Source organism: Vanacampus margaritifer, chromosome 20 (genome assembly GCF_051991255.1).
Source record: "Vanacampus margaritifer isolate UIUO_Vmar chromosome 20, RoL_Vmar_1.0, whole genome shotgun sequence".
NCBI lineage: Eukaryota > Metazoa > Chordata > Actinopteri > Syngnathiformes > Syngnathidae > Vanacampus > Vanacampus margaritifer.
Genome location: NC_135451.1, coordinates 10121492 through 10134369, shown reverse-complemented (window position 1 = coordinate 10134369; position 12878 = coordinate 10121492). Strand labels below are relative to the sequence as shown.

The 12878-nt window shown below is 42.3% G+C and overlaps 1 protein-coding gene across 8 annotated transcripts in view; it reads left to right on the top strand.

Moving 5' to 3' along the window:
- Positions 1–12878, top strand: part of LOC144040594 (rho GTPase-activating protein 12-like) — a 42933-nt gene that overhangs the window by 27489 nt on the left and 2566 nt on the right. For 2 of the 8 annotated variants that reach the window (XM_077554919.1, XM_077554920.1), the window contains 15 exons: positions 5545–5826; positions 6497–6637; positions 6815–6895; positions 8006–8128; positions 8664–8738; positions 9078–9139; positions 9216–9297; positions 10470–10574; positions 10654–10752; positions 10826–10928; positions 11007–11129; positions 11257–11355; positions 11970–12047; positions 12505–12639; positions 12768–12873. In XM_077554919.1, coding sequence (XP_077411045.1) covers positions 5545–5826; positions 6497–6637; positions 6815–6895; positions 8006–8128; positions 8664–8738; positions 9078–9139; positions 9216–9297; positions 10470–10574; positions 10654–10752; positions 10826–10928; positions 11007–11129; positions 11257–11355; positions 11970–12047; positions 12505–12639; positions 12768–12873 — 1694 coding nt within the window. The remainder of the gene's footprint in view (positions 1–5544; positions 5827–6496; positions 6638–6814; positions 6896–8005; positions 8129–8663; positions 8739–9077; positions 9140–9215; positions 9298–10469; positions 10575–10653; positions 10753–10825; positions 10929–11006; positions 11130–11256; positions 11356–11969; positions 12048–12504; positions 12640–12767; positions 12874–12878) is intronic. The other 6 variants (XM_077554922.1, XM_077554921.1, XM_077554925.1 and 3 more) reach the window with 6 other exon arrangements.

Below are 12878 nucleotides of genomic sequence, written 5' to 3'. Positions count from 1 at the left end.
CACGGCCGCGGGCACCCCCTTGTCCTCGAAATCTGTCCCCTGCTCGCATTTCCGGAGGAAAATCTATATGGATGAAAATACTGTTGCTCAAAACAAACAATCAATCAGCTGCTTGTAGAGTTTTACATAAGTATAGTTTGTTTCATTCTGGTAGTGTTCTCTACAGTGTTGAAGGTGTTTTGTCCGTAGTATCCAAGCAACAGCAGCATCCGTTTTCACTCTCTCTCACTCAACTGTGTGTTGACTGACATTTTAATGCTATCAGCTCGAGACCAAAAGGTTAACCGCGCACATCGCAGTCAAGTTGTGAGCCTTGTCAAACGCTCTGATCTGCGAAATGAAATTTGCTGTCGTCATCCTGCCGGGTCTGCCTGCAAAGGTGCTGACTTCACTTTCGGCGTCTTTAGAACTCGTGCGCCCTAGTCACGTCTTCCCGCCCGCCATATGCTTGCAGATGGAGTGAAGTCCATGTTTGAATATTATTAGCATTTTTTTTTTTCCCTGCTCCGACCTGTTTCAAGCAGCCTGATTTGCAACTGCAGTTCATTGGCTGGTAATGTTTACTGTTAAACATTCTGTGTGTTTCCCAAGCATGCTTTGTTGTGCTCATGCCAACATTTCAACATTATTCTGGCTCGGAGGGGGGCTCGGCTTGCAATATGCCACAAATGTGGTGATGGGGGGGGGGAGTGGGTGAATGTGGTCTGACTGATGCTCATCGAAGTGGAAATGTAGGTTAATCCGGTCATATGGGCACGACCGTCATCAACAGAATCGTACTTCCTTGAGCAGCGGGAGCGAGGGAAGACAGAGGGCAGTGGGGGCGTTGTCTAAGAGAAAGGGAAGCAAAGAAATGATCAACAAGATAATTGTATTGAATGACCTCAAGGTGCAGTTGGCCAACAAAGGAGCACTTTGTTTGTAGAGAGAATATACAGAAGGTAGTGGAGAAGAGCTGTGCGGCAAAAAGGGCAGGGACAACTTTGGACAAAAAGAACAAAGGGACCCAAGTGGATTGATGTCCCGCCTTAGTGGGGGCGTGCCCCCCCTGTCCTCCCCTCTAAACCTACAGCCCATCTTCAAACACTTCCAGGGAAATGGCTTTGTTGACTGGGTGTCTCCATAGCCACGAAGCCCTCACTGAGCAATGCGCCTCTCAAACCAGGACCGCCACTCTTCCTTTAACCAGTTTTCATCTAATTCAATTACACAGTCACATTATGCAACACCGTTAGCGGGGAAGATGAACACGTGCTTTGGGCTGTGACCGTCTGGAACTAAAGAGGAGATGGGCATTTACTTAAACACAGAATAATTATTTATTTTTTCTCCTGGAGAGCTCAGTATTGTTCATTCGATAATTTTACCGATTTGACATGTCATCATCATTGCTGACCCGAGGAAGGACCAAAGAAAGATCACCGTTTTTCCGATTTGATGAGAGAAAAAAAATCAGTTCCAATTTAGGTTTTTTTTTGGGGGGGCATTTTTGTTAAAATGCATGCAAGATGTGAATGCAGACTTAACTGAGTTCTTTGTCATAACAAGTGACCACAATTAACACTTCAATACATCAAAACCGTTACCAACTTAATTTTATACTGTGACATTTCGACAGCTTTACTTATAGATGGATGGATGGTGTCCTGCATGTGATATAGAAATAAAGACATAATCTAGTGAATGCTTTTTGGCGCAGTTCCTTCTGAAACCGTTAACAGGCATTGACTATTTTTTTCTCATTTGGCACCGGCATACTTGGAACAAGGTGCTCGTCTCGCATTGTTTCCAGGGAGATGCGTGTGCAGGGGATGCATGCGGTAGTTTCGCCAGACTATGCAACACACTGACTGGCAATCATAATGAGCAGGTTTTTAAATCATTATCATTCATGCGTACTGTATTTTGTGTCTCTCTGTTGTGCGACGACATCAAACGCCCGCAAGTATTTGAAGAGACACACTTCAAATTTTCACAAGCTCTCTCCCCATTTGTTCAATTCGTCATGCATAAATGATGCATGGGGAGTACCTGCCAATCCCCCCCCCCCACCGCCACCTTTGATGGTTTATGCCACACCATTTACTGTAGTTGCTAATCAATTAGCTTGTGCTCGACTGAAGACATAAGATACCTGGCAGGTTATATAAAGTGTCGCATGTAGCAACATTTAAGGTTTTACTGGTTTATAGTCACCGCAAGCAGCAAGATGTTTTAAATCTGTGGCAATCCATCCAATACTGTAGTGAAGTGCCACTGCTGCTTTAAAACTGTCAATCGCAGAGCTCCGAAAAACGCTGCGGCGAGGTGACTTGAATGGAGTTTTGGGCTCTCGTGCAAAAATGCTGCACAAGCACCACGTGTCTCAAAAGAGTGCACGGTGATGCAGCAGCAGAGTGGTTTGCCATGTGTGCATATATAGAAGCCCCTCCCCCCCCCCCCTCACACTGCTTCAGCATGGCAACAATCTTTTGGATGGAGACTCCGCACCCTCCTGCTTCCCCAGCAGACCTTCTCACCCCAGCTCGTGCGAGTCACCAAGTGGCCACGGGCTAGTACTACAAGCACCATCCCCACTGCCCTCACCCTGACCTGCTCCTCTTATAACCGTTATTTATGGTTTGATTTACAACGCAGTGCAAGGCACAAGTCTTTTTCATTGACTATACGATCACGGTGGGACGTGAGGCTGGAGGCGCTGATAGGGAAAGCAAAAGGAAAACATTATGACTTTGTCCCAAAATGACAATAACTACAGAAAGCATATTCTGAGCAATAATCACGTACACACAAGGGCTCCCATTTGCTGGCCATTTGTCAGCCAGACGCCTTCCAGACATCCTACCGCTGCTATGAAGACTTATGTATTCATACCTTGCTCTCTCCCCACTGTTGCCTTGAATCTGACTCCCTCCACGCCTCATGTACTTTTCCCTCCTCCCATGTGTCCTTTCCAGATTCAGTAATTTGTCATAGACCCCCGGGTGTCAATCAGCTGCTTGCAGCTCATTAGCAGCATCTAATTCGCCTCGAGCAAACATGGAAATCTGCGTATAAAGAAACAGTGCAGCGATTTGGCGTTCACCTCTTGTCCACACTTACCGTTTCACTATTTCTTAGTTCTAAGGCCATCTTGTGAGAGTTTGTGGCCAAGAACTGTCAATGTGAGTTTAGGAGCTTCGTTAATGCTTTTCTGCCATCTTTTGGCATCTATATGCAAATTCAGAACTGCACGATTTTGGGGAGAAAAAAAACCTTTTTTTTGATTTACGAATTTTGTATTTTACACATTAAAATGCTACAATTGTAAGTCACTATAATTTCAGACAAGCAATGTCATCAACATTATAACAATGCTACAATACTATAATGTCATTATTTGATTACAAGTACAAGTACAGTACTTCTGGTGGGTGTGCAAAGGGTGAGCTTTGGCCTACATTGTGCTTCTGAACCAAATAACATGCCAATAAAAACAATACATTGAGGTTCAGGCTATGGTGAGATTATAATACAGTATACTAATAGCTACATATCCAGAATAATAACTCAGGATGGAAAATAACATCCCAATTACTTATTTATTTGGCAGCATCATTAAAATCAAACACGACAAAGTGAACCATAAATAACTGAAAACAATCTTCAAGTAACTAGTGTAAACATTTAAACAGGTAAACATTGCAAACTATTATGCACTTATTTTAAGTAAACAAACCTTTAAAACTCAACAATACTCATGATAAAACTCTTCTCTCTTGTAGTAGTAAAATTTTGAGGTCTAAATATTGCACACTTTTTTTTTTTTTTAATAAAGCAAAGCGGCCTTTGCACACTAGATAAACTGGATACCAGCTCAGTGGCCTAGTAGTAGAGTGTCTGCCCTGAGACTGGGAGGTTGTGGGTTCAATTCCCCGGCCAGTAGAAAATATACACTTGAAGTCAGAACTCCGACCTATCTACATTTGGCCCTTTCAACTACTACGGAGTGTGTTACAACACCAACATGTTGGTTATTGTAATATTGTGTCATCTTATACTACCACTACATCACTGTTGGCACTACTACAACTCATTAACTGAGACAAACACTTGTAATATTTTTGATTGAATAGCATGTAGCCATAGAGCCAGCTGACCCACCAAAATCACCACTAAAAACAAATAACACTTCACTGTGTTAGAAATGTCTTTCTTTTTAAACCGCTAATCAGAGAAGATGGCGAATTAGCAGATTAGCCTGAAATCCTCCCGTTGTGCTACCACATAAAGTCATGCGGGGTTAATGTTGAACCACCCACCCGAGTTACCAAATATGGTTCCTAATCTTGCAAAAAAAAGGATCTTAATATTTCAGCACTACAGTATTTCCTGTTGTGCCACTGGAGTGTGCACTCGAGAGATAAAGCTTATTGCTCTTCGCGCTTGTCGCTCCCTTCGCTTTCCACCCTGCACAGCACCGGCCACTCGTGTGCGTCGGAGAGGCGAAGGCAAAGGGTCAATGTGCTTCCTGTCCCACTGGGCGGCCACCTCGCATCACTATGCAGCGTGCAGTCAAAGGTTACAGGAGGGGCGGTGAGGATGATGATGATGACGTATTTGTGGGGATCTCTGGATACAAGGTGATCTGCAGAAGGGAGGAGAAATATCAGCATTTGATGAACGTGCTTATTTTTTGTAATTGTGGTTATGTGTATATTAGTGGGGTTTAAAAATGCAGTTTTCAGCATCCATGACAGTTTCCCCAGTGTCTTTTTTTTTTTTGTACCTAATTTTACTTTCCATTTTAATAAGTTTTAATCAGACATGGCCTGCCTTTGCCAGCGTTTTTTGTTGTTGTAAATTGTTCAATTGAATTCCAGGGAGCCTTAAAATGCTCTAACAGACATGAATGAGTATATAGCGTTAGACTGCCAGCAAAGTATTTGACGTCGACTTCAAATAATAAACATTTATATCGGGCCTTGTCTCACCTTTTGATGCATCATGTTAAGGCCTTTTGTCCAATTCAATACAGAACCACAATTCCAAGACCACTGAGATTTTGGTAACGCGTATTGAGATGTGTTCCCTTATAGTGAACTCTTTAGACTATTTGCTTTTTACCTGCTCACGGTTTACAGCCTGGTGTTGGCATCACTCTCCGACCGCCCAAGATAATTTTCACAAGCATTCAGAAGACCCTTGATCATGATGAGATGAGCTTGTAGCCTTGGAGACGGTTTTCTAGCTTCAGCGCAGTGACCTTCCGACGTTGCCAGGGTTTTGATCTTGGGAGAAAGAGGCTTGACGGGTTTAAGTTCTATATTTCGCCTGTAATGTGCATTGTGCATGCCTTCTGTAATAGTAAACAAATTAACAATTCATTAAAACATTTTAATGTTTTCGATAGCTCTTATTTACATGCATACTAATGAAATAAGTCTGAATCACGATCCCCTTCTAACAGGAAAATCTCCCAACGTGCCTCTATTTTCGATGTTATCCACGAGCACAAAAGACTCAAATCTGACCTCCTTGTCTTGTTTTTGTTTCTTTCTCCAGACGACATCGCCTACAGCCCAGGGCGGGTCCGACTCGCCCGTCTACACCAACCTCCAGGAGCTTAAGCTCTCGCAGTCCAGCCTGCCGCCCGTCCCCTCGTGCTCCCCTCTCCACATCCACGGCGACTGGGAGACCTACAAAGACCTGAGCGGCAGGCATTTCTACTATAACCGGGCCACAGGGGAGCGCACGTGGAAGCCGCCACGCACCCGGGACACCAGCAGCAGCACCAGCAGCTTCCGAGGAGAAAGCCAAGGCACGGCCGAGAGCGAGGTAAAGGAGGTAAAAGACAAAAAAAAAAAACACCAATTAAGATTTCTTTTGAAGGCGTGATGTTGTATGCATAATAGTTTTATGGCACATTCAGATCCAGAAAACTGTATCCTGAAAGTAATTATACACGTTAGCTTGTAGCTAGTTGTTAAGACAAAATGAGTTAAAATGTACTTTTTGGATATGAGAAGCAGAAAGAACTCTATCCAATAGGGGTCACGTTTCACGTATTCTTGACAGTCCGACAGCACCTCCATGTGGTACTTTGCCACATTGCATTATTATGTAATAGTGAGCAACACTTATTAGCATAATAATACTACCAGCAAGCATTTAATAGATTGACTGAGATCAGTCAGACTGTCTGTGCCTCAAACCCAAATTATGATGTTTTAATTATTTGATGACAACATTCCAGCCTCAAAATTATGATGGTTTGCTCCCCTATTGCTTATTGTCTCTATTCTTCATGCTTCTGGCGTCTGGATAATGCAGACTAAATTGTTTTGGAACAAAACCGGACTGTCGTTTCACATTGTGACGCTCAAGCCACACAAATGTACAGTGCATTGTATACTCATATAATTTTCTAGTTTTTCTGCTAAGTAGGTGTGCACTGGTCTTATTATATGCCGCAAGACCCTATTTGCCTTTAAATATACTTTTTTTTTTTTTATAGCCGCTTACGCCTGAGGAAAACTGTTACAGCACCCATTCCAGCCAGTCTGACAGCCAGTACGGGTCGCCCCCTAGAGGCTGGTCTGAGGAGCTCGACGAGCACGGACACACCCTTTACGTCTCTGAATACACACAAGAGAAGGTACAGAGTCATTGTAACAGTGGTGGCCGCCGGTCACTTCCAGCAAGTCCTTCTCAAAAGCAGAAAAATGTTTCATATACATTTATATTAAGTACAACTAAGGATTTTATACACTTAGCTGAGCTTTGCTGCCTTGTTCACCATAGTGGATATACTAAATGCGTACTCTCTTTGTAGTGGATAAAACACGTTGATGAGCAAGGTCGACCCTACTACTACAATGCTGACGGATCCAGGTCCGAGTGGGAATTACCCAAGGTAGTATTACTTCATTGTTACCCAGGGATGTGATTTTTCCGCTAATTCGCGGAATTCCACTTTTTTTATCTCCCCCCCCCCAAAAAAAAATTCCGATTTTTTTATTTTTATTTTTTTTTTATTTTTTTAGTAGTTCATTGTGTATGCACATGACTCCGACAGATAACATCTTGTGCTATAACAAAGACATTTGTGGTATGCTCTAATATGAGTTACTTTTCATTTGATCATGATACAATTATTTGTTCATGAAATTTGAACTCTTCAACATTATTTATGTGTTAACTTAGTAATCACATTAGTTAGATATGATGATATTCTCAGTGATAGTTTTTAAAAGCAAAGGCAGTCCAATGTTTTTGAATGTGACTGATTTTGAGTTGACTAAAACTGCCATTTTATATGGGATAGTTCAATATACATTGAAAATTTATGCTGTTGTTTTGTCTATTTCTTTGTCATGTGAGTGCATTGAAAGTACTTAAAAACACGGAAAACCCATGAGCTCCGGGGGGCTTCGCCCCCCTTGCCCCCCCACCAGGGCACTGCCCTGGACCTAGCTGGGTGCCAACGGCCCCCAGACCCCCGGCTAAATTTTCAGATAATTTCACTTTGGTCAAATCACATCCCTGTGTTACCTTTCCAAACGGTCTTTTACTGCACTCGTGTTAACGTCACAACACACACACACAAAAGTCTTCTGAAATCACATCACCTTTAACAAAAGCCCGTCCCCTTGGCGTGCCCGCCGAGTCCCGTTTATGTAAGTGGATGAGCCGTCTGGCAAGCTCACAGGGCCCGCTTTTGTCATTGAACTCCTCCCGCGGGACTATTAATGGATCAGGCCACGACTAATCAGGAGGCTTAAGAGTAAATCAGAACGGGCCGTTCAAATTCTCGCATTCTTTTAGTGCCCGCTCTGTTACTCAGACACGGGGCATGTTTAGAGGTCGTCACAGGTGAATTGTAGAAGAATGCGAGAGAGGGACCCCATCTCCCCAATGCTGCTGTGGACAGCTAAAGGAGAGGTAGGGTCGAGGGTGCAAGGTGCTGACGGGCCGCTCGGTTGGAGTTACAAACTCTCTGTGGTCTCACACTCTCTCCGCACAGTACACCATCTCCCCGCAGTCCGGCGAGGTCCCCAAGAGTCGGAGCTTGGAGAGGAAGCAGCCGGACCCCATCATCCTCACCAAGTGGAGACACAGCACTTACGTACTCGATCTCAACGACAAGGTAGGGCTCTTGTAAATGTCAGTAAAAAAGAATGTCGAGTCCATAAAAAGAAGGCTGATGGTCAAGTTCTGTTCTACTCAGTTTAATAAGACCCCTTTTAAGGTGGCAATGTTTTATTTGTATTTTATTTTTTACAGTTCCCTAAGGCTCGTGTATTGCAGTATGTGTAAAGTCTAGATGGTTTAATATTAGGTTGCAGGGAAAGGATTATGGCTGTTTTATGTTCTTGACTAAAATTATATTTTTTCAGGCGTTGCTTCACAATTAACACACGCATTGATTGATACACTGAAACAATGGCGGTTAATTCCATGACAATTATTCAAGCCGAAGAAGTAGCTGAACTAACACTAACTTGTGCGGATCAAAATCCAAACTGTCTGTCCCTCTTTATGTAACATGCAACCCAATGTTCTGATTCTACTGCAGGTTTTCTGATCCATTTCCTTCTCCGCACTAACCTCTAGCGACTTCATCAACTTCTGTAGTTGCCTGACAGTCTAGAAAATCTTCATGTCGTGCCTCTTGTTGTTAGGAGTGTGCTCCGGCGCCCAAGCAGAGCTCTCCTGACTCTGACTCCTGCCCGTCATCTCCTAAGCAACCTTTAACTGTTAGTATCCCAGCTTGCCTTTGCATCGCACTCACCACCATCATCATCATCATCATCATCTCACTTGCATCCAAACATAAACGTCTTTCTTTTCACGTTCTCTCACTTTGAATCATTCTTTATTGCATTCACTTTGCTATCTTCTACTTTGCTAACTGCACTCGATTTACAGTATCTAAAGTGGAACCTCCAATTTTGAATTGCTTTGAAGAAAAATGTATAACGTATTTTGATACTTTGACAAAGCATCAGGTACCACAACCGTGCCATGTTCATTTCAAAGTGTCAGCCTCGTGTTCACGTGTCGAGGTCCTGATTTGCTAAATTTTCCCCCCTCAGCCTTCGGAGAAGTGCGGGGTCCTAAACGTCACCAAAATCACAGAGAACGGGAAGAAAGTCAGGTAAGGAGGCTTGTTAAGCGCAGGCCTGAATGACTTTGCTGTGATCTAAATATGTTTCCATGATTTTGACATACAGGAAGAACTGGGCGTCCTCGTGGACAGTGTTGCAGGGTTCCTCGCTCCTCTTTGCGAAGGGTCAAGGAGGGAGCATAAGTTGGGTGCGTATTCAGGGGCCCGATTGTGGCCGAGCTCTCTTCGACCCCATTGCCACCCGTACAAAGAATATTGTCATCCTGCGTTCATTGCTTTTTCCTCTCCTCCTTCCCTGAAGTCTTATTACCGCAATGGCTCCATCCCCGAGCTGCTCCTCACTCTTCTTAGCAACTGGAAGCAATCAGTCAAGTCCCGTCCTGCTGTCTCCTATGTAAACTATAGCGGTGCAAATGCTACCCGTCTTTTTTATTTATTTATTTTTTTTCAATCACCGCTACTTTGGCTAACCCCGACACTCACTGTGTGTTTGTTAATGGTTCCGTTTTATTATTAACTGCATCTTTCGAAAAATCTGCCACTTTTAACTAGGGCAGAGCTTGTGGTGTGAATGGAGCACTTTCAATGTGTGTGCCACTTTTGTTGACTTTGTCTGTACCAACTTGAGTTGGAAAGGTTTTGAAAAAGAATCTAATTGCAAACCCCCCCTTATCTTAATATTGGGATTTAATATGCAATGATTTTTTTCCCACAGTCCTCGTAATATTTATTTTTCAACAAATCTAAGCAATAAAGTCATCTGCATTACCAACCAAAACTATTATACCGGTACATGAATGTTAGTCGTATCGGTTAGGCTTGCGCAAAAATAATGGCAAGCAAGCCATGAATTACTATGAAAGAAATTAGAGTTGTTAACTTAGTCAACACTTTTGAGTTGTTGTCATTTAAGCGTTCACAACTTCACTCAAATTATTGCAAAAAAAACAAAACAATAATGGTTATAGTGCTGACATATATAGTGACAATGACATTAGGGCATTTTGCCTTGTAAATTCAATGTCATTCATCTCATAATTATTTATATAATTTAAGCCAAAAGTGACACTCAAGCAGTATGTGTGCCCAAAAAAAAAAAAAATCATCATGGCGGCTATTTATTTGTATCTGATTAACTTGATGACATCATAACATTACTAACATTGATTTACCTGCCTAACAAAACAATACAAGTAACATCTTCTTAAATACAGTATCTTAACCTTTTTCTTTTCTTTATTTAAATCCCTATTTGCCTATTCAACTACTTGTCATGATTTTCATTTCTCTGTAGCACAATTTTACTCTCACGGTTCCCGTCTCCGGGACATTTATCGCTTACACTGCGTCTGCATTTCAGAAGTTTGGCGGCAACCAGTCCAAGCCAGAGTTTACTGTTGACTTGCGTGGAGGTTCCGTGGAATGGGCGTCCAAGGACAAGTCCAGCAAGAAGCATGTCATTGAGGTAGCCATACATACACTACTCATCCTGAAATTTCACCCAAAAGCGAAATAAATAAATAAATAATAAATAAATTCCTCAGCTGAAGACGCGTCAGGGGACAGAACTGCTGATCCAGTCCGACATTGACAATGTCATCAAGGACTGGTACCGGGCCCTGACCGAAGCCATTAACACACATGTAAGTCGACTTTGGTGAATTTCTGAAACCAGTCTGATTGCATCTAATGGTAAACACTTGGCTCGTACCCAAGGCATGGGAATCGGATGAGGCCATCGAAGAGGACATGCCCGAATCTCCCGGAGCTGAGAAACAGGACAAAGAGAAAGATCATCGAGAGTCGAAGAAGAACAAAGGTGAGGCCAACCGCGAATTATCGTTTGTTGTTGTCATCTTAAAATATGCACTCACAACACACACACGTCTTCTTTCAGTTGTGATGAAGACCTCTTTCAGTATGGACTCGTCAGACCAGAAAAAAACTCGACTGAAGCTCAAGAAGTTTTTGATACGTCGACCTACTTACCAGGCGGTCAGAGACAAAGGCTACATCAAAGGTAGCCGGACTAGAGCGCCGTAGGAAAAACGTCCGATTCTAATGAGATCACCTTTTTTTTCAAAAACACGTCCCATTTGAACATAGGAGTTTAGTTTACAAATGTCCGTTTTCTGTCTGTTCCTCAGATCAGGTTTTTGGCTGCAGTCTGAACAGCCTGTGCCAGCAGGAGAACACATCTGTGCCCAAATTTGTGAAAATGTGTATTGACCACGTGGAGAACACAGGTATGATTGAATAAAAAAAAAAGCATCATTCTCACCAGTGATGCTGATTATTACATGTATTCATGTGTGCAGATTGCTACAGACACAATCTGTTCATTGTCCTTTGTCCAAGTTTGGCTACAAAAAGATTTTGACATTGAGGGCCCCCCCCCCCCACACTGGACCTATGATAGCTCATTTGCATTCAGATTGGTCAATTAAAGAGGCAGTCCCATTTATAGTTTGTTACATTGGCCTGCACTACCGATTGTGAAGGCCCAGGGCAGATTCAATTGATATGGCAACACGTAAAGGTCAAAATCTGATTGGATCAAGAACAAAATATGACTTGAAAGCAAGAGAAATGCTAAAATAAATAAATAGAATGGACTCTCTAGAATAAATGAATGCAATTTGATGTATGATTATACCATGAATTAAATGACAAGATGTTTATTTCAAATCAACAGCCAATAGCATGAGCTCTTAAATGAGTTTGAGACGCAGATAAATCGCCAATAAATGGAGTTTTATCATCTTTTTTTCAGGTTCTTTTTTCCCCCCCCCCTCCGCCTTTGCACTCACAAAGCTTTGTGTCTGTCCACCATGTCTTTGTCACTTGCCTTGTCCTGTAGGTCTCAGTACTGATGGCTTGTATCGAGTGAGCGGGAACCTGGCAGTGATACAGAAGCTCCGCTTTGCTGTGAACCACGGTAGGACAAAATCGCTCTTAAAACTACACTAAAATAATGCACCTCATTGTACACCTACACTTGACCAGGATCACCATCATTTTTCTTGAAATGTCATAGATACTTTTTTTTTTTTTGCATTATTTATGTGCCTATAGTATTTAAGATTTATTTAGCATAGTCATTTTTATTGGTTTGATCATCATTACATTATTCTCAATGATGTTATCTTACGTCCAATCATACAGTATGGTTAAAGTAATTGATACTATATAGTGTTGTGCTGACAGCAACCAGCAGATGGCGCAATTACTTCATTTCAGTCTGCTTGTTTCGTGTCCAGTCCATTTTAGATTTTGAATATATTGCAAAATGGTATCATATAAAATTATTTTATTCATTAACATGACTTCACAGTACTAGATATGTGGTTATTTCACGCATCTTCTGTATGACCTTGTTTCCTTCGCGCCATCAGATGAGAAGGTAGAACTAGATGACAGCAAGTGGGAGGACATCCACGTCACGACAGGAGCACTTAAGATGTTCTTCCGGGAACTTTCAGAACCTCTATTCACATACGGATCCTTCGATGACTTTGTTAATGCAATTAGTGAGTGACTTTAAAATCTGAACCCCACTATTTGATTCCACCTGAAATGACTTCTCTCCAATGTAGCCACAAGGTGGTGCTATACGCATGTCAATTCCCTGACCAGCTTGCCTGTCTCTTTGCTTCAGAATGTTCTGAGTACAAGCAGAAAGTCAACACAATCAAAGACTTGATTAAGAAGTTGCCAAAACCTAACCACGATACAATGCAAGTCCTCTTCAACCATCTGCTCAGGTGAG